At 37.3% G+C, this 21,110-nt stretch overlaps 1 protein-coding gene across 4 annotated transcripts in view; it reads right to left on the bottom strand.

The window, feature by feature from the left end:
• Window positions 1-20,819, bottom strand: part of LOC123236335 (cytochrome P450 2C42-like) — a 23,616-nt gene extending 2,797 nt beyond the window's left edge. Inside the window, exons 1-8 of one of the 4 annotated variants that reach the window (XM_044662643.1) lie at window positions 20,644-20,819; window positions 18,861-18,867; window positions 18,540-18,702; window positions 16,383-16,532; window positions 13,011-13,171; window positions 12,194-12,370; window positions 9,563-9,704; window positions 8,438-8,625 (exon numbers count right to left, since the gene is read on the bottom strand). In XM_044662643.1, the coding sequence (XP_044518578.1) occupies window positions 8,438-8,625; window positions 9,563-9,704; window positions 12,194-12,370; window positions 13,011-13,171; window positions 16,383-16,532; window positions 18,540-18,702; window positions 18,861-18,867; window positions 20,644-20,819 (1,164 nt within the window). Of the gene's footprint in view, window positions 1-8,437; window positions 8,626-9,562; window positions 9,705-12,193; window positions 12,371-13,010; window positions 13,172-16,382; window positions 16,533-18,539; window positions 18,703-18,860; window positions 18,868-20,632 lie in introns of all 4 variants that reach the window. The other 3 variants (XM_044662641.1, XM_044662640.1, XM_044662644.1) reach the window with 3 other exon arrangements.
• Window positions 20,820-21,110: the final 291 nt, after the last annotated feature.

Genomic DNA, 21,110 nt, shown 5'->3' with positions numbered 1-21,110 from the left:
TGGAAATACACATCAGCCATGGGGGGGGGGGGGAAGTCGGGTGTGAAGGGGAAAGTAAGAGCATGAATTATGTAACCATGTTAACTTTTCAAAAAAATAAATATTAATAAATGCTTAAAAAAAGAAAACAAAGAACCCAAGGACACTAATACATTGTTGGTTGAACTGTGTACTCATCTAACTATTTTGAAAAACAATTTGGAATTATAACCAGAGAATCATAAAATTGTGTTTAAACTTAGCCCCAGAAATACCATTGCTGGGTCTGTTTCCCAAAGAGATCAGGAGAAAAGGAAAGAAACTGTATGTTCCAGTATATTTATAGTAACTCTCTTTGTGGTGGCAAAGAATTGGAAATTGTGGGGAGGTTCTTCAGTTGGGAATGGCTAAGCAAATTGTGGTACATGATTGTAATGGAATACTACTGTGCCATCAGAAATGACAGACAGATTAATTTTTTCAAACTTGCAAAGAACTACATGAAATAATGAGGAGTGGAATGAGCAGAACCAAGAGAACATTATATACAACTACAGATTTAATATCTGGAGAGTAATATGTGAATGTTCACCTCCAGAGAATGAACTGAAAAATGGAAACATGAAAGACATAAATTTTATATATCTACCAGTTTGCTGAATGATGCCTTCTTTGGTTTTGGGGAGGACAAGGAAGGGCTGAGATATCTATTAATAAAATTTTTTAAATAAAAAAATAAGAATCTTGGAATGTCTGAATGGAAAAGAACTTAGAAGTATCATTCATCCCATACCCCTCATTTTTAAGTATAGAAAGAGTGAATATTTTTTAAAAGCTTGTGTTTTTAAAGACCCCAGAGGGCTCAAAAAATGGCAACAACAATAACAAACAAAACCCTGAAACATTAGCCCATAATCGTGGCTTCAAGTTAGAGGGATAAGAAGAAATTTATAATCTCTGGGGAAATTTTGAAGGGTAAAAATGTTGACAACAATAGTATTGCGGGGGACCCTGCAATATAGAAGTTAAAACAACCAAGGAATCAAAAACCCCACCCCACACAGAGAGTTAGAGAAATAACAACCCCCCCAAAAAATAATAATCCCTGAGGTATTATCTTCCAACCACAGAGAAAAGAACTTGACACACATAAAATTCATAATTAAGAAATAAGCCACTAAAAAATAAATATAAAAAAATGGGTACATAAAAAAGAAAGAATTCATCCACAGATATCTTTTTTGGAAATGAAGATCAGCATTCAAATTCAGAAGATGGTGAAATTAAAGCATCCACTTTTAAAATTTTAAAAGACAATGTAAAATAGATGCAAGAAGAATTTTTTGGAAGAGCTCAAAGACTTTAAACAAATGAGGTTGAGGGAAAAGTAGGAAAAAAATTTAAAATGCAAGATAATATAAAAAGTTATAATAGAAAGATCAATCAATTGGAACAGAGAACTCCAAAAATCCACCAAAAATAATTTATTAAAAATACATTTAAAATAATTCATTAAAAATTAAAAATTAACAAAAAGGAATTTGGCAAAAAGAAATGGATAACTTCTTAATACAAGAAGAAATAATAAAACTAAATGAAAAAAGAAAGATCAGAAATATTATTGTGAAAGCAACTGACCTGGAAAAAAATTGAGAAGAGACAATATAAGAATTTTTTCACATTTTTATGATAAAAAATTTCAAATATTATTTTTCAAGAAATTATTAAGGAAAATTGCCCCAAAGATATGGAAATAGATAATAAAATAAGACTTGAAAGAATTCATTAATTCAACCTGTAAGAGATCCCAATAAAAAACATACCAAAAACTATACTTACATTTTGTAAATCCTAGGTAAAGGAGAAAAAACTATGAGCAACTAAAAAGAAACAGCTTAAATATTGCAAAGATACCATAAATATACCCAAGCCATAGCAGCTTCCACATTAAAACAATGAAGGGCATAGAAAACAACGTTTTGAAGGGCAAAGACCCTGGGTGTTCAACCTTTCCATCAAAGCTGATTATCATCACATAAGAAAAGAAATGGTCATTTAAGGAATAAAAATATTTTAAATATTTTTGAACAAAAGAAGAGAACTAAATTTTAAAACTGATCTATGAGAATGAAAAGAAACATAAGAAAACATTAAAGGCCAATTATAAGCAATTTAATAGGGTCAAAATGTTAACTTCTCATGGAAAATAGTATGTTTAAACCTGAAGAATGATCATTAATTGGGTTGTTAGAAAGAGCATTTATAGATAGAAGCTTCAATGTAAAATTGAACAAAATAGAATGTTAAAAAATAAAATAAAATTGGAAGTGGAGGGATACATTGGATTAATGATCTCAGATAAGAGAGGAATTAATGAAAAAGTACAAGGAAGGGAACCAAGGGATGAAGGGAAAGTAATGCTGGGACTTTATTCTCATCAGATCTGGATAAAAAAGGGAACAATAAATACATAGAGAAGGGCAAAACTTTTCTTAACTTATAAGGTTATAAAAGGGTAAGGGAAAAGAAGGGTAGGGAATTGCATATTAAGGAGATATACTCTTGTGAGGTGATGTAGGGAGCAGAAGAAAGGAAAATAAGAAGAAGAATGTAGTTGAAGAGAAATGGAGGCAACATCAAGAGTATACAAAAAGAAATAGACAAGGAACACTGAAAATACACTAAAAATCCTGGTGGTAGAGATAATATAGCAGTGATGGAAGACTTCAATTATGCATATACACCTTGAGTTTTCTTTCTGTCAAAAATAATGAGAAACTGATAATTTTTTTTACTTTTCTTAACAATAGTTTCATCCTGCAAAGGTTGAAGAACCAATGAGGGAAGTATTTTATTGATCAAATCCTTATCATCTGAGAGCAACTAGGATAGCATAGATGTGAGAAGAGATTATGTGTGGTATCCCTGAATACCCTGAAGAACCCCTGTGGCGTAACACTCTTCCTTTGAAGAGATGATGCTGTGTGGCAGGGTGGGTTAACTCATTTGGCACACCTTCTGTGCACATCATAGATGGTAAGAGTGGAAATATACAGGCTAACCTATCATCTGATTAGGTGGATTTTAAAATGATTGGCCATATCCGATGGGTAATTATTTAAGGTTAAATATACAACTTGGAAGGAAGTACCACTATTCTCTGATCTCATCAGATCACAAATGAGCATTACTTCATTCCAGGAGACATATTTTAGGAAGAATATTAAGAGCTAGAGGCTACTCAGGAAAAGACAACTCACGTAATACTTAGGTAGCAATCTAAGACCTATTGCCTATTACAATTCAACTCTCAATCCAGTTATGCAAGTAATGGTTTCCTGTTTAAAGATTATTGCTACTGCAGCTCTAATGGTTAGAAAAAGTTCAAAGCTAGTCCTGGGAGGGGAGCTGAGATTGTATTCCCAGCACCAACTTGAAACCATGCTGAGGAATGCAAATCTGCAAGCTTTCACAACACAACATCTCTCCCAGTACCAAGCAATCTTATTAACAAACAAGACCTTGACTTTCCATAGATGCAAAACCATTAACCCAGCAACTCTTATCCCTGAGTTACCATTAGAAGGGGATAGCTTTCACAATTGTAGTGACCCAGTAGAGATCATGCAAAAGACCAGAGAGGACCTGTCAGATATTCCCATGGTCCAAGCCAACCTCACACTCTTCTGTTATGGCTCGAGTTACCAACATAATGGGCAAAGATTTTCAGGAGCCACAGTTACAATACAGAATGAAATTCTATGGTTTTCAGCACTTGAGCCAAATGTCTCCTCTCAAGGTGCAGAAATTATTGCATTAATATGTGCAGTCCAGATTGCTGAAGGTAAAGCCATGAACATTTTTATGGATTTGAAATATGCCTTTGGTGTTGTGCATGCATCAGGGGAAATCTGGAGAAACCAAGAGTTCATAAAAGCAAATGGGAAAGCAATAGCATATGGGAAACCAATAAGTGAATTATTGCATGCCATACAGTTGCCATCAAAGTTGTCTGTGATACACTGCCAAGCACACCAAAAGATTGTGGGACCAGTACAATTGGGCAATTACAAGGCAGACATCAGTGCAAAGTTTGCAGCTAGATTTGGACCTAAAGCTATATTTCACTTATCTTTAGTAGATAAAGATCAGTTGCAAGAAGCTTATTCACAAAGGGAAGTGAAATATTGGCAAGAAAATCTTGGAGCCAACCTAGTAAATGGAGTATGGGTGTCCATCTCTGGAAAACTATTTTTGCCAAAATTACTGCACCACACCTTGTGCAGCAGTTCATAAAAGAGGCTATTATGGAGTGTTAGCAATAACTGATATAATTTGGAAGAGCTGGATCACGTTGGGCATGACAACAGAAGCAAAACAAGTCTGTGAAAATTGCAGAGTGTGCCTGCAATATAACCAAGCCATCATAAAGACAAAGGCATTTGGGGGAAAGCCATTGGCTTACACACCTTTTGAGGGCTTACATATAGATTATGTCACGATGCCCAAATGTCAAAACTATAGGTACATACTTGTGATAGTGGATAAACTAACCAAATGGCCAGAAGCATTCCTGGCCATAAAGGATAATGCAGCATTCATAGCAAAGATCCTACTGAGAGAGATCATTCCAAGGTTCTCTATTCCTGCTGTTATTTCATCTGACTCTGGTAGTCACTTTGTAAATTCTATTCTTAAGCAAGTCTACCAGGTACTAGGAATTAAGAGACATTTGAGTTATATCTATAGACCTCAGTCATCGGGAGCCATGGAACATACTAATCAAAGTCTCAAAAAAATGATCGAGAAGCTTTGCACACAAAGTCATCTCAAATGGCCAGAAATCCTACCTATAGTGCTTTTCTATTTAAGAAGTCAACCTAATAGCAAAACACACTTATCACCATTTGAACTATTGTATGGACAACAACTGTGGTTTGGGAAAGCACCACAAGACACTAATTACCTATCACATCTAGGGATTGAGTATAAAATCTATAACTATGTCACCTTATTGAAAGAAAGACTAGAAGAATTGCAGAAAATATCATTAATTCAACAAAGAGTTCCACTAGATTTTAGCCTACATGATCACAAGCCTGGAGATAAAATTTATATCAGAAATTTCACAATAAGATCAGTGTTAGAACCAAAATGGTATGGACCACATGAAATAATCTTAGTTAAACCTACATCTATAAATTTCAAATGAAAAGATGCATGGTATCATTATACACATATCAAGTCCTCAGTGAAGTCAAGACCTCATCCAAAAATTCAGCCTCAACCACAAGAAACAGAATCTGACATAGAAATAGAGCCTCAAAGAAAAAAATCACACTTAGAAATAAAGCCTCAAACAGAAAGAGAACAAAACACAGATACAAAGATAAATGAAACACAAGAACACACAGATAGCCAAGACATAGATCAACATCAGGAGCAAGACACTCAAAGCATTGATTTAGAGTACACGAATACCTCATTCACACATGAAGATCAACAGTTAAGCCTATCGGAATTCAGCAGTGGTAAAGAAGAATGAACATTACATTAATAACACCAAAAACAAGTGCAAACACAAAAGTCTCATAAAAAGAAAATTTTGTTGCAACACAAAATTTAACACAACACCACACAATCACACACTAGTTCCTGATCCAGGGAATTCTTAAATCAAGTCGACAATTGGCAAGATGTGTATCCAGCAAAGGAGAAGAGAGATGAGATTCCAAAGATTCCAGAAACATCAGGACCAGCACAGGGACAATATGAGAGACATTGCACAAAAAGACTGTACAAGGACCTGAACTGTAAGAACACCTATGTGACTTGGACAACATCACTGGAAGAATCACAAGAAGAGAAGATCGGCAGACCAGGATTAGGTTTGAATAGTGCAAGGTTTTCACATTCAGACACAAATCATAAGGAAATGCACACACTAGGATGCATGCAACAGAATATAAGCTGATTGACAGAAAGATTCTGGAAGAAGATGGTGAGTATAAACCAAACAGCAAATGTTAGGTCATATGTCCAACAAATAGACACAGTAAAGTTGCATCACATGTACATAGTATAAATAGATGTAAATAGGTTTGAGTACAAAGTACAGTGGCCATAATAAACAAGAGAACTCAGATTCTTTGTAAGGTCAAAAAGTACTCATATTTCATAGGAACATCACATGAAAACCTTGTACATATGTAATGAATTGCTACTAACCAATAATGCATAGATTACTAACCTGCAGGGAGAGATTAGTGAAAGGGAAATTCAATTCTAGCTAGCATAGGGACAGTGTAAAATAGTTATAAATGTTCAAATGGGACAGTCAATAGAAATTTCAGACAAATATTGTATAGTGTAGGTTAGTTAGCAATGAAAGTAATAGATTAATACATTAACATAGTCTAAGAATTACTTACACACTAATCTTCTTAACTGTAGTTTAGGGTTGAGATGAAAAAATGTTAGAATTTATTGTGTATTAAGAATGTTTATCTAAAGTTCAGTATTAGAAGCTTAAGATAGCTTGTTGCAAGATTGCATTGACTTAGAATAAATAAGAAGCAACATAGATAGTTATTTTTAAATGTTTTATAATGTTTACATGTTATACTTATGTTCAAATGTTGTGACTTATGGAAACATTGTATTCAAATCCCATACTTTCCCAGAAAATCTATTCCAAACCCTTGTCCTTTGCATTAGGCAAGCATAGGTATATAGGACATTAGCTAAGATAAGATTTATTATTTTGGGAAGAGTAGTTAGTGGAATAGGAGCACATAAGTTTAGATAAGCATAGAGTAGAAAGTCACCAATGAAGAAGATCATCAGGAAATTTGCAGGTTGAAATTTCCAAAAAAAAAATGGCATCTATGTTATATTCATAATCTGGGAAGTGATGGATGCCACCTTGACTCACAGGGATGGCAGTTGAAAGACTTGGAATGTTTCTAGGTGCTGTGAGCCAGGGGCAAACGTCGGTTGACCCCACAGTATAAATACCCCTGACAGCCACTTTGAGGAAGGTTTCTCTGGAGGTCTCTGGACAGGAGTCTCTGGACTGGGAAATCTCTGAGTGGGTGGTTGAAGGGTGGCAGGGAGGTCTAAGAAGAAGAGGTCAGGAATAAATCTGAATATTTCCTGATAGACTGTGAGAGCTAATGCATCACCAACACTAGTAGTGAGAAAGCTGAGAGAATAAGATCATCAATACAGCTGCATCAATAGTTTCTCTATTCTCTGGCTTGGCTGTGGCCAAGTCTGACCAGAGGTAGTGGGAGTGAGCAAATCTCTAGCTTCCACCTGATCAAGCCTCCAATCCTGATTGTCAACTAGTTTATAGATAATAAATCAATAGGGTCTCCAATCCCCAATCCTTGGCCTTGTTATCCTTTCCCTGAGTAGAGATAAAGAGAGTTCAACAATAAGTACCTTCCTAAGTGGTCTTTATATCACGAGCCTTGGAAAGGGAGTCAAACGCAGTCAGATCCTAAACATCATCCAAGGCAAATCAATAGCCCGATACTAATCTATCCAACCCCAGGTTGGACCTGGAAAGGTTACCCATCTATTTAACCTCTCGAGGGTCCTTCTTGGGCAACTTTAGAGAGAAAGAGATAAATTACAGCAGCAGTCAAGTGTGATTGGAGTTGGTGTTCCTCCATCATCTGCAGCTGAGGAGAGTACAGATAGATACATTAACATCATTGTACATCTATACACCTCCCTTGGACCTTTTTATTTATAACAGTAGACAATCATGTCCATATCATATGAGGATAGGTTGAAGGAGTGGGATGAGTTCATATAAGAGAGCAGAAGACATAACAGAACCAAGAACATAATACTTGTTGTCAAATATTTCATGGAATGTTACTAGAAGGAGTGTTCTGTTTTGTTCCTGAGCACAAAACCTAAGAGAAATAGATTAACATTTAGAAATGCCAAATTTGGGCTTATTGCAAGAAAAAAATAATTCCCTGAAATGAGGGTTGACCAAGATTAGAACAGGAAGCCACAGCACAAAGTGGTTCTCCCCATTAAAAATCTTGAAGCAAAATTTGTATCACCACCAGTTGATCATATTATAGATGGAATTCTTTTTTAGATTAGGGTTGGACAATGTGACCAATGAAATATCTTAAAGCAGTGATACGCAAGCTATGGCCCACAGGCCAGATGTGCCCCCCTGAAATGTTCTATCCCACTGTGGGACATCATTCCTAATCTGAGGAATACAATGAGTAGGATACAATACAATGAAACTTCGAAGAGTTGCCTTAGAAACAGACTGACAGATGAGTATTTACTTTCCTTTGGCCCCCTCTTTAAAAAGTTTGCCCATCACTGCCTTAAACCAAGGTTACTTCTAACTCTAAGATACTATAATTTCATTGGGAGAGAGAGAATAAAATCTTGTGTTAAGGTGAGAAATGCTTCTGACCTTGGGGATAAGATATTGTCTGAATTGAACATCTTGAGTCACTGCATGGGGCAGGCTGGAGGGGATGTGATCAATGTATCGCTGTATCTCATGAACGACAGCATTGGTGTAAGGCATCTTGATTCTGTCCTCCATGCAAGGACTTCGATCATGGCCAATCACACGATCAATTTCTTCATGAATTTTTTCTGTAACAATATGAAGAAAAGTTGATTTTAAAAGTAGGGGCAAAAACTCCCTTCTCTCATATTTTCTCTGATTTTCGCCAATAACTACATTGGTTAAAAATGCACTTGACCTTCACATTTACATAGATTAGATAGATAGACAGTTGATGGATAGATAGATGGATAGAAGAATAGAAAGATAGATAAGAATTCTATTTTACAATTCTATGCCCCTTATCCTCAAGACAGGATATATTTGTCCTTGTAAAAAATACTTACCAAGCAGCACTTGGGTAAGGCACTGATGATTTATCTCAGTCTTGTCCTATCACGGTGATGGGCAAACTACAGCCCATGGGCCAGATACAGCCTTTCTCTTTCCTAATCTTTCAGTCATTAATAGGGCTTAGTATCACAAAAAATACAAGAATTTTGTAAAATGTATCATTGTTCTTTTTTAATAAATTATACTGGTCTGCCTAAACTTTTTTTTTCCTTTCCTTTGGTCCCCTCTTTTAAAAGTTTGCCCATCACTGTCCTATTATAAAACTCAATGTGATCAACCATTTCCGTGGGCTGAAGGTACTTCCCTGCCTGACTGTATGAGTAACAAGGAATCCAGATGCACCAGCTCCCACTATGGTCAGGCAGGATCAACAAGGTATAAAGAACTGGCACCCCTCAAGTATTCGATTCTTTCCAGTCCTGTCACTGGGCTATAGTCCCTTTCACTATCACTATCTATGTCTATCCCTAATAATAATAATTTACAGTTATGTACCATTTTACATATGGAAGTTTGGTAGCAGAGGAGGTAGAGGAAGACATAAACTTGCACATGCAACAAATTAAATACATTGTGAAATGTTTCCAAGAAAAGTCTCAAAAAGGCCATGAACCTTTTTCATGCTAACTAAATTGTGAATGTGTATTATTGCATAAAATAGACTTATCCTACCTGTTATCTCAGGATGCTTCAAGAGCATCAAGAATCCATATTTCAGGGTGGTGCTTGTTGTCTCTGCTCCTGCAGCAAATAGATCAACTGCAGTATTGATCAAGTTTTCAATGGTAAATTCAGACTGTGGTTTTTGCTTTTCCTAGGAATAAATTGAAATGTAAGGAAGAAAGCAGAATACAGTGGAAAGCATGGTGGATTCAAAAGCAGAGGACCTTGGCTTGAATCCAGTTATGATCTTGATCTTTGGCAAGTGATTTAATCTTCTCCCTTTATTTATCTTTTTATTGATTATTGATTATCTAGTTATCTTAGTTAGCTATATCTTATATGTAAAATGAGGGAAATGGAATTCAATGACCTCCAAGCTTCCCTTCAGTTCTAAATCTGTGATCCTATAAATAAATTGGGCTTGAGAAACAGTCCAAAGAAGAACAAGCAGCTTTGTCATTGAAGATAATACCTTTAAGAGACAGAGTCAGAGAAACAGAGTGAGAAAGAGACAGAAACAGACAGACAGAGGGAGACAGATTGGACCTACACTTTCATTGACTTAGGGAACTCCCAGGTGAAGAAATTTTCTCTGCAAATATAAATTTGCACTTTCTCTGAAACTTATAGTCTCAGGAGAATTGCAAAGGGCACTAAGGTTAAAGTTAATACCAAAGATGTCAAATTTTCAACCCTCAGAACATAAGCAGTCAATAACACTCCTGAATGGGGCCCAAAGCACATTAAAAAGCAATTGGGTGACACATTTACCCAGTGGAATTGGTTGCTGGCTACAGGAGGGGGTGGGAGGAGGGGAGAGAAAAAATATGAATCATATAACCATGGGAAAATATTCTTAATTAATTGGCTAATTAAAATTTTTCAAATCAAAAAAAAAAAAAAAAGCAGTTGGGAAAGGAACGCCCAGGAGACTAGGTGAATTGCGAGCCAGCCCCAGAGAAGGAAGCTCCTGGGTTCAGATCCTGATGATCTCATCTGATCTGGTTGATCACAAACACTTCCTAACTGTGTGGACCCAGGCAAGTCACTTAACTGTCATTGCCTAGGCCCTTAACACTCTTCTGCCTTGGAAATAATTCACAGTATAGATTCAAAGGCAGAAGGTAAGAGTATAAAAAAATTGGGAAATATTTAGCAAAATAAAATACAATAAGAATGATATTCATTGTTTTTCTAAATTAATATGAGGCCCACAGTGAACAATTTCTATTCAATTTGATAGAACTCTACCATATCAAGCAATCTTTCAAGATAACTATGTAGAATATAGCAATAACATGTAGATTTGCAGCTAGGTGCCTCTAAATAAAATGCTTGCCCTAGAATCAAGCAAACTCATCCTCCTGAGTTCAAATCCAGTCTCAAATACTTTCTGACTCTGTGGCCCTGGGAATACCACTTAACTCATTTGCTTCAAATTCCTCAGATGGAAAATGACTTGGAGAAGGAAATGGCAAATTGCTCAAGTATCTTTGCCAAAAAAAAAAAAAAAACCCTAAATGAAGTCATGAAATGTTGGACACGACTGAAATGTCTGAACAACAAATACACAAGCACTATTTAAATGTAAGCTATTGTGTTTTTCTCCTGATTTACTGAGTTAATGAATCCTGCTAATCTATAAGAATTGAGTGATATAAAGGATTTTATTCATTTAGCAAGTACGGAAGGAAAAAAATTTACCTCCATTCCAATTCTGCTGCTCGGATAATGATTCCCTATGCCTCTCTGTCTTTTCAGAGTCCTAAAATATCCTACCCAGTCTTCACTGCCTAGAACCTCCTTCAAGATCCAGATAAGAGGCAGCTGAGTAGCTCAATGAATTGAGAGCCAGGTCCTAGGTTCAAATCTGGCCTCAGACACTTCTCAGCTGTGTGACCCTGGGCAAGTCACTTAACCCCCATTGCCTAGCCCTTACCACTCTTCTGCCTTAGAACCAATACCCAGTGTTGACTCCAAGATGGAAAGTAAGGGTTTAAAATTTCAAAAAATTTTTTTTAAAAATCCAGATAAAACTTAACCAATCCAATAGCATTAGTTATTATAAATTTGTTAATTCTCCCTAAATTTTATATTTCTTTTCTTTTTTTTAAACCCTTACCTTCCATCTTGGAGTCAATACTGTGTATTAGCTCCAAGACAGAAGAGTGGTAAGGGTAGGCAATGGGGGTCAAGTGACTTGCCCAGGGTCACACAGCTGGGAGGTGTCTCAGACCAGATTTGAACCTAGGAACTCCCATTTCTAGGCCTGACTCTCAATCCACTGAGCTACCCAGCTGCCCCCCAAATTTTATATTTCTTGATAATTCCAAATTCCTCACTCACTTAAATCTTCAATTTACAGTCTGTTTTGTCTTTTTTACACATGCCTGATAATTTTTTTCTTGTCCTTACATGTGCTTCCTTCTACCTATTGGATTAGAAATTCCTTTAAGGCTAGGACTCCACTTCTAATTCCTCTCTCTGCCCCATATAGTGCTCTGTACCCACAAGGCTTAATATATGATTATTTACTGCTTAATTTTTCTGAATGGAAGTGTCAGTAGGAAAAACAGCCTCTAATACACAAGTCATTTAACCCACAAAAACTGAGATTCAGACCCACTATTCATACTGTACCTGCTCCATTTTAATCAGAAAGCAATCAATGAAGTCCCGAACATTATTAGGGTCCAGTCTCTTTTGGTGTTCCTTCACTTCTTCCAAAATAAATTTTTTTTGTAAATTAGTAATTTTAAATAGTTTGTGATGCAATCCAGGAAGATAGTGTATTAGAGGTGAAAAATTATTGTAGACCTAAAAAGAATGTGTCAAATTTTAATAGAAAAAGAAAATAATTCTCTACCATTTGAATAATGTACAGAAGAGGGTTCCATAAAGTGGGACAAATGTCCAATGCAAAATAATGACTCTTCTTATCATTTCCTACACACACTCCCTAAAAATATTTTACTATTCTTCAACTTTGTTGCCTAGGACTACTCACTCTCAATTCTTACTTCTTACAAAAAACTTCTTGACTTTTCTCATTATGAGATCTTTGAAGAATTCTGCCTACTGCCTTCCAGAAAAAAAGCTAGTTTATTTGCTAATCTGATACTAACTCAGGTGCTCAAGGGAAAAGTGAGCTTCTCTCTAGTAATATACATTCTAATATTCAGTGCCTGTGACCAGTGGACTACTCCAGGAGGGAGGGGCCTTATTAATGTCCTTCAAATTAGACCACCTAGGGGTGATTTACATCTTTATTCCCTGTCAATAAAGAAGAAAATGTGAACACAGTCCAGGATCCCACTATTGTACCCCCCCCCAGTGGGAAGTATGAGGAACTCTAGCCTAGCTTCTAGCAGTAGTTTCTTTGAAATAAAAAGTATATAAAAATATATATATATATATATATATACTGAGACCCAGAAGGATAGAATACTGATCTCACCTGAATCCACGGGGAACTCAAGAGCTTCAGATCATCATCTAAAAGTTTCATTAAATATAGAAATTTTGGGTCATTGTAGTCAAAGTGTTTCTGGAAAATGAGAGAGCAGATTACATTGCAAGGAGCACACCCAAGGATGAATGTAGGATCACATGGTAATCCTGAGAAAGAGAGAGACAGACAGACAGAGAAACACATTAGTATTGCCATTGAGATTCAAAGGAAAGATTTAGATTCACCTGAGTTTAGGTAGCATGTAACAGTCCTGCTTTCTCCTTTAGCTTATAATCAATCTATTATTTACATAGCACAGCCAGGTTGGAAATAAGCTACCCTTTATGATGGATCTAATTTGATTTATGCAAGAATTTTAAATGTATACAATATAATTTCCATTTTATAGTTGCTGTTGATAAGATTTTGGAAATTGAGCTGATTTACCTATGGTCACACAATGAGTATCAAGAAGTAGAATTCAATGCAAATTTCCTGCTTACTCAATTCCAATTCTTTTCCCACCACATCACACTACTTCCCATTTCTTTATTCATCTGTAGATTGAAGCCTACCATGTTTTGCTTCATGTATCTACTTCCACAACATGATGAACATGGAATTATGATTTCTATGATAGCACATATATAAACAATATAAAATTGCTTATTGTCTAATGGAGGGGGGAGGAAAGGAGGAAAGAAGAGAATTTAGAACTCAAAGTGTTAGAAAATGGAAGAGAATAAAGCATTATTGAAGGAAAGAAAAAAAATTCCCTATACATCAGTTCACCCAAATAAACTTTTGCTTTCAGACTTTTTCAATTCTATTTTTAATTATATTTTATCTTCTTTCATTCAGGAATCCAAGGTTGATGGCCTCAGACACTGAGCTGAAAACACTACTATTCCAAAGGCTCTTAAGTTTAGAATCCTGGCCCATCTAAAGAGAAGTGATGTCAAGGTAGAATTGGTAGGTTGCCTTGACACACTGCTTCTTGTCTCTCCCTCTCTTTGCTTTTACCAGACTGACCCACCTAGTCTATGATAGTAATTGGCTGGTAATTGGCTGGCAATTGGTAGAGATGCCAGCCCCTTCTTCCTGAAGGTGTAGCAGAAGAATGTACATGTAACTGGAGAGGTTTTTCTTACAAATTCGCTGAGAATGAACTCACCTTTTTTTGAAGTATCCTAAACAGTGCTGCTTTTCCCCTGGTCTAAACATTTGGTAGAATTCTTAGGAGTACACAATCATCTTTTATACACCATGGAAACTACCTAATAATGACAAAGGTCCCATATTCCACAGTGGTAGAGTTATATTGTTCTACTTTTTTTCCTAATCTATTCCTGGAAATATTCTGGAGAACACACATAGGTAATTATGACCAAAGTTGGACAGTACTCTACTACTATGCCCTCTTCCAGTACCCTGTGGCACCCCCCTACGTTTCAGATTTCACAGAAGGAAGGCAACTCCTGATAGTTTAGATTGGGGAGGAGGAGGAGGCATGAAGACAAAAAAATTTCCAAGAGATATAGCTGAGTCAGCTCAGAGCCCTCCTCACCTCTTCTCAGTCCTGTCTCCCTTCATTTGACTATTTAGTAAAACATCAAAAAGGCTGAAAATCCTTTGACCCCCCCCCCTCAAAATGATTCTGATGGAATGCCTTTTCCCCCTGCATTTGTTTGCCAAAAATAATAGAACTTGTACTACTCGCTTCTTGTGAGCTCTCCTCCATCTGAAAAGTAATAAAAACAACTCCTTCATAAATATCATTTCCCTAAATTTTCTTCATGAATGAGAGTGTCTCTGGGTTTTGGAAGGCTATGCCAGAAAAGCCTAGACTTGGACAAGTGTTACCAAGCTAATTCTACAAGAACAGTTGTGGTAACAACCTGTCCAAGGACCAGCGTAGCTCAGCACAAAGAGACTCATCAGGACTTTAGCCATTAGGTGATAAATTCTTTGAATATAGCAACCTATGAAAAAAAAGAAAGAGACAAAAAGATTCCTAAGTACAACACTGATCCCTCCTGCAACCCTAATGGCACAGTAGCAAAAATTGAGGACACTTTTCAAAGCCCTGGGACCAAAACCCAGGAGACCTGAGGAGAACAGCACTCTGAGCTCACAGCTCCTTCACCCACAGCACACTGCCCCCCATAAGTTCAATATTGTAAGAATAAAGGGGAGCCAGTTAGGAAAGTTTATGGAGGGGAGATAGAGAGAGTCTATGAGATGAGTCTTCTAGCTCTCCCCTCCCTCTAATATACTCTGGGAGACTTTGAGGAGGTGTTACCCTGAAACTGGGTGACTTGGATAGTCGTGCCTTCCCACAGGAGTTGGTGGGAGAGACTTCCCTATAAGATGAAGTATGTGGCACCCCAATTGAATTCTGAATGAGAGCAGGGTTCACATAATCTTTCCCTGAGGTTAACCAACTTCACAGTGAGTGATCTGGCTCCAAGATGGAGGCAGCCACCCCAAACTGTGGTTTCCCCTCACCCTTGTTGTCTCTCAGGCACTCCTGAATGCTATCTGACTAATTAATGACTTTTATTATTTGCAATCTAGGGGTTGGGGAAAGGGGTGAAGGGCAGAAGGATTTTGGGGTGCCCTCTTCTCTATTTCTGTGGGGTCCATCACTCAGGAGGGAACCTTTGGGGTCCCCACTCCCAAGATTCTTCCCTCGTCTCTTCTCCTTCTGTTTCTATTTCTATTTCTATTTCTATCCTTTCTATAATTGTAAGTTAGACCAGAAATGGTCTCTCAGCAATGCTGGGTAATGAGTAAAGGAGACTAAGAGATCACTCCCAAAATGGAGTCCAAAAACTTAGTTGACTCGATGGTTGAAATCTTGCTGGATGATAAGTGATGGGATGCCTTTGACCAGGGAATCAGGGTTTCAGTGTCCAAAGAAAGATCCTCAGGAAGCCCTCAGGACTGGATTTGAGCTGAGATGTTCTCCTCCTCCCTCTCTCAGTCCTCTGCTGGAAGTCCCCCTCCTCCTCTTCCTCCTCTGGAGAATTACCCACAAGTCTCTCTGGTCTCAACTCTCACCAACTGTCAGCCGTTCCTTCTCTGGCTCCTTTTGTCCCATCCCTCTTGCACAAATCCCATCCTTACAATATGAACCCTTTAGTAGAGCTGAACTCCCTCTTCATCTCTGCTCTCAGCTGTCTTGACCCTTCAGGCTTCTAATAATGACCACAGGGTTATGGGTCTATTTCCATGATGGCCCTGAAAATTCAAACATATTCAAGACTATGTTTCAGACTGTGGTAAATTGCTTGGACCATCATCAGTCTGTATACCTTATCTGGGATATGATGAATTTTTTCTAAGTTGATAATAACAAAGTAGAGAAACACCAACCTTTTGTTTGTTTTATTGCCTCCACAAGTAATTTGGCCCCTTCTTGGACATTCTCTTCAATGCTCTTCTTCCCCATCCCAAAATTCCTTAGGGTCATGAGGGCAAATCGGCGGAGTTGTTTCCATCTCTCTCCATTGCTTGTAACAATTCCTTTTAAGGGGAGCAGGAAGAAGAACAGCCTCAGACTTCAAAGTCCCTCACAAGCCCTCACATATCCTCACCCAAGGGCCTTTGACTCACACCCCTTGTTCAAAGAAAATAGAATTAAGTAGAGGAGGTATTGGTTTGCTTTCTCCCTTAACAACACCATTGCCCATCCTGTCCCACCCATCCCATATGTCATTTTGACCTCATCCATCACAATTACAAACACATTGGATAATCATATCCATATCCACCTGCTGGAAATGGACTTGTCATGAAGAGGGAAGACAGAATCACTATGTGTATTCTGGAGAATCACTATGTATTCTACAACCTGTGTGATTGTAGAATAAGATAATTTGTATCTCTGAATTTTTTGAACCAAGGAACCCAAAGGATTATGATACCTTTTGAGGAGAGACTGAAGTCCTACTGTCCCTACCTCACACAGAGACCAGAATGAGAGTCTCTTTATCTTCTTTTTTTGTGGGTTACTAGAAGTATATCAGAGATATATTTAATTGGAAAGCTACATATGCTGAATCAGTAGCAATCCCCAGATTAGATATTTTCTGGGCTTTTTTTTCTCTCACGGTGAAAGAAAGGAGAATTGTTTTATTGTCTTTATGTTACTGATCATGACCCAAGCTATCACATATAACTCTTTAGATAAGTAACTAATAATAATTTTAAGAAATAGTTACACCCAGTTATTAAACTGCATATAAGATAGCAATTATCATAATGGAACAAAAACTTCATTAGAAACTATATAGTGTGGCATATTAGAATATTAGAGCAACTAAATATTGTAAGGAGCTTCTGTTGGAGGAATAAAAACTTCACATCTAGGTAGTTATCTAGGGAAACTGAAATCCCTGCAGAAGGAGCTGGGTTCATTGGAAATGGTGAGTGTACAGCTGGCCTGATGAGATCACATGAAAACAATCTTGGCATATTCAGGCATTGTTTGACTCTTTGAAGATTTATGCCAACTATAGGCTCCCCAAAGTATTATGGCCAAGAAAAGTTACTTTGACCTGAGTAGTATGATAATCCTGGTGATTAATTAAATGTTTTATCTTAATTTTGTATTGAACTTAGGACCTCATATCAAATGTTCCAAATCCTTGTTACCAAACACCATTGCGTGTTTCTTAACATCCTGTGTACTTCTGTCATGTCAATAATTTATGCTAATTACCTGTAAAAACAATAAAACATACTGTTGTATATTTTTATGGGGTCCCTGACATATACACAGACTGGGTGTGGCAAGATCTCCAGCTTTAACTTACCACAATTAAAGTTTGGATCTTCAGTTCAGATTTATGGCCCAGAGATTTCTTTATTTCTAACAGGGAAAATATACTAGGACAGAGTATTGTTTATTTTATGAGAAAGTGATTGTTACATAAAAACTAAATATATCAATTATCCAAAAATGTGATTAATTTGAACAATGGCAAAGGCATACACATACATTTTTGGTATTCACATGATATACATATATCAGAGACATATCACATGCTTTTTTCCCTGAATATATCATACCTTCCTACCTTCAGATATCACTCTCTGATTCCAGATAGATAATGAGGACCTCAGCTATCTGCCCCTACATTGGAAAACATTTTTTCCTATAATCTTATTTAAATGGACTTTTATGAGGGCCAGATTCTTCTTTCTCTGCTTCAAGATATTTCATAAGGTAGCCCAAGAACAGGAAGTGATGACTATTTCTTGGAATAGACTTTAATTTAGCTTGGTTTCATTAGATAACTCTCTGGAAAAGGAAAGCTAACTCTGAATTCTTGTAGGATCTATTGTAATGTTAACATCCAGGATTGCAGTCCTAGAAAAAGGACAAATGTCTTCTGTACCAGTCAATACATACTACTGTTTTGTGGGATTTCGTTTGGAAGAGAGTCTATTACCACCAATTTCTTGGAATACTATTCCTTCCCCTATTCTATTCTTTTTCTTCTTGTTCAGTGTCAAGTAGAAACATACCTAATCCTTGGCTGATGAATTCAAAAACTGGAATAGATCCTCTGGCAGCAAACTTGTCTCCGTGATCAATCAGAGCTTCTTTCACTGCTTTGTATCCATGTAACACAACTACACGCTGAAAACCCATTTGCAGAGTGAATACTGGACCATACTCTTTTGCTAACTGTGAAGAGAGATAGATATGGGCAGTAGTGAAGAAGCCATCACTGAATCAGATGATAAACAGTTTGGGTTACTATTGTTGATCTGATTGGAAAGGTTCTCAAGCCATTATCAGCCCCTTCAAAACATCTGTGAGATATGCAACAGAAAGCATGCAACATATGCACTCAACCCAAGCCATCCATACCTAAAAAGGCTAAAGTTTTGTTCTGTGTGCCTCAAGTTAGCAGCCCAAAGCATGACTAAGGAAGCACACTTTATGACTTCAGTATAGTATCTCCAACCTTTCTGAGAGGCTGAGTTTATAGTTCATAGCTAGGTGCCACAGTGGATAATAGCACTGCACCTGAAATCAAGAAGACTTGGGGTAAAATCCAGTCTCAGATAATAGCCAAACAACTCCAGGCAAGTAACTTAACCCCTGCATGCCTCAGTTCCCTCATCTAAAATTCTGAGAATACCAGAGATGGGGAATAGGGAAAATGAAGTCAATAAAATTCTGTAGTAGAGAAGGTGACACTAGCCCAGCTCCTCATTCATCTTGAAACCTTACATACCACTATTACTTGATTAGAAGGGACTGTAGAGACTATTTATTTATTTAAACCATTAATTTCTGTGTATTGGCCCGTTGGTGGAAGAGTGGTAAGGGTGGGCAATGGGGGTCAAGTGCCTTGCCCAGGGTCACACAGCTGAGAAGTGTCTGAGGCCGGATTTGAATCTAGGATGTCCCATCTCTAGGCCTGACTCTCAATCCACTTAGCTACCCAGCTGCCCCCTGTAGAGACTATTTAAACAAGAGATTCTTAACATTTTTTGTGTCATGGACACATTTACTAGTCTGGTGAAGATGATGTACTCATCCCAATAAGATTTTCATTTTATTTATGTATAAAATAAAACATAAGGTTACAAAGGAAACTATTTATATTAGAATAAAGAAGTCATCTTTCCCATCCAAGTTCACAGACTTTCTGATATATATATATATATATCTAGAGACTCACAGGGAGTTCATGGTTCCAAGATTAAAAACCCCTATTCTAAACCAATCATATTACTTTACAGATGAGAAAATTGAGGCTCCAAAGATCATAATATATCCAGGAAGGATATGATAAACATATCAACTTGGAGGTCAAAATGAGAACACACTTTTGTTTTCAGAACTTTGCTTTAATCTTTGCTAACAACCCAGTGAGGCAGAGAAGACATTTATTAACAATGTCCTCATAGAGGCACAGGAATGTGAGATCCAGAGAGGCCATGATTTGCCTAAGGATACAAAGCTAATAAATGCTGAACCCTTTACATGAATCCAAGATTTCCTATCCCCAAGTCCAGTGCCTTTTCTACTACCCTAGGCTACCTTTCTGGGCTAGTTCCTCCTGAGACCAGACTTCCTTTCAGCCAAGCACACTTCAGATTGCTTGAAAGCCCAGGGCTGCACATAGAACCTGTCAGTGGTGCCCTGGAGGAATGTGCAAGAAAATCTTCTCCTCTGTGATCTAATGGAAGCTGGAGGTCCCTGACCGCTTGCATGACCTACTCATTTCTCAGGGAACAGAAATGATCAGGCAATTAAATAAGCCCACTCTTCCTTTAATGGATCATGGGCATTTAAGTGGGATTGATGGCATTTTTTCCTGCTACTTTGCAGTGCCAAGTTGAGCAGTAATAACAAGGGATGACCCTTTTTATAAAATGGATTTCATCTACACCTGCAGGAATTTTATAGTATCCAGCCACTAGAGAAGCAGTGGACCCTGATGGCCACTATAATAAATTAAATAGGGTCTAGAAAACCAGCAAGATATCTAACTACCTCCTCTAACATGCCATACTCATTAGAATGATCCGCTTGAAGAATGTCCCCCAAAACACAGACTGTCACTAGAGTGGCAAATGAAATTAATAGGAGAGATGCTTACTTACCTTGCACAAAGATTCAGGAACATTCTTCAGGTCCAATTGCAGTATATTGCCAATAATGGGAAATGGAGCAGGACCAGGTGGAAGCTTTCCTCTTCCTCCATAGTCCTTTTTCCATGCTAAAAAGAGAAGCAGGCAAGAGATACAGAGCAATAGGCCAAAAGCATTGACCACAGATGTATCCATTGAAGTCCTTCCTTATTCTAATGCAAGAGAAGGCTTAGAATTCAAAACTTAGTAGGATTCCAAATGAGTTCAATTAGCTGATAACTCCTAAATCCAAGATATGCCTTCAGTGGACTTTGGCCTGCCAATAAAATAAAGAGAAATCACTATCCCTTGATCTACAGCAGTGTATTTTAAAGCAACAGGAACCCTTGGATTTGTTCTTTCAAGTTTTATTGATTCAATGTGCTTTTTAAATACCAAGATATTTCACAACATGACCCCAACTCCCCTCTTGATTGTACTCTCTTT

The sequence above is a fragment of the Gracilinanus agilis genome, chromosome 2, assembly GCF_016433145.1.
Source record: "Gracilinanus agilis isolate LMUSP501 chromosome 2, AgileGrace, whole genome shotgun sequence".
Lineage (NCBI taxonomy): Eukaryota > Metazoa > Chordata > Mammalia > Didelphimorphia > Didelphidae > Gracilinanus > Gracilinanus agilis.
The sequence above is the reverse complement of the archived record's forward strand: the minus strand, read 5'-3'. Positions and strand labels throughout refer to the sequence as shown.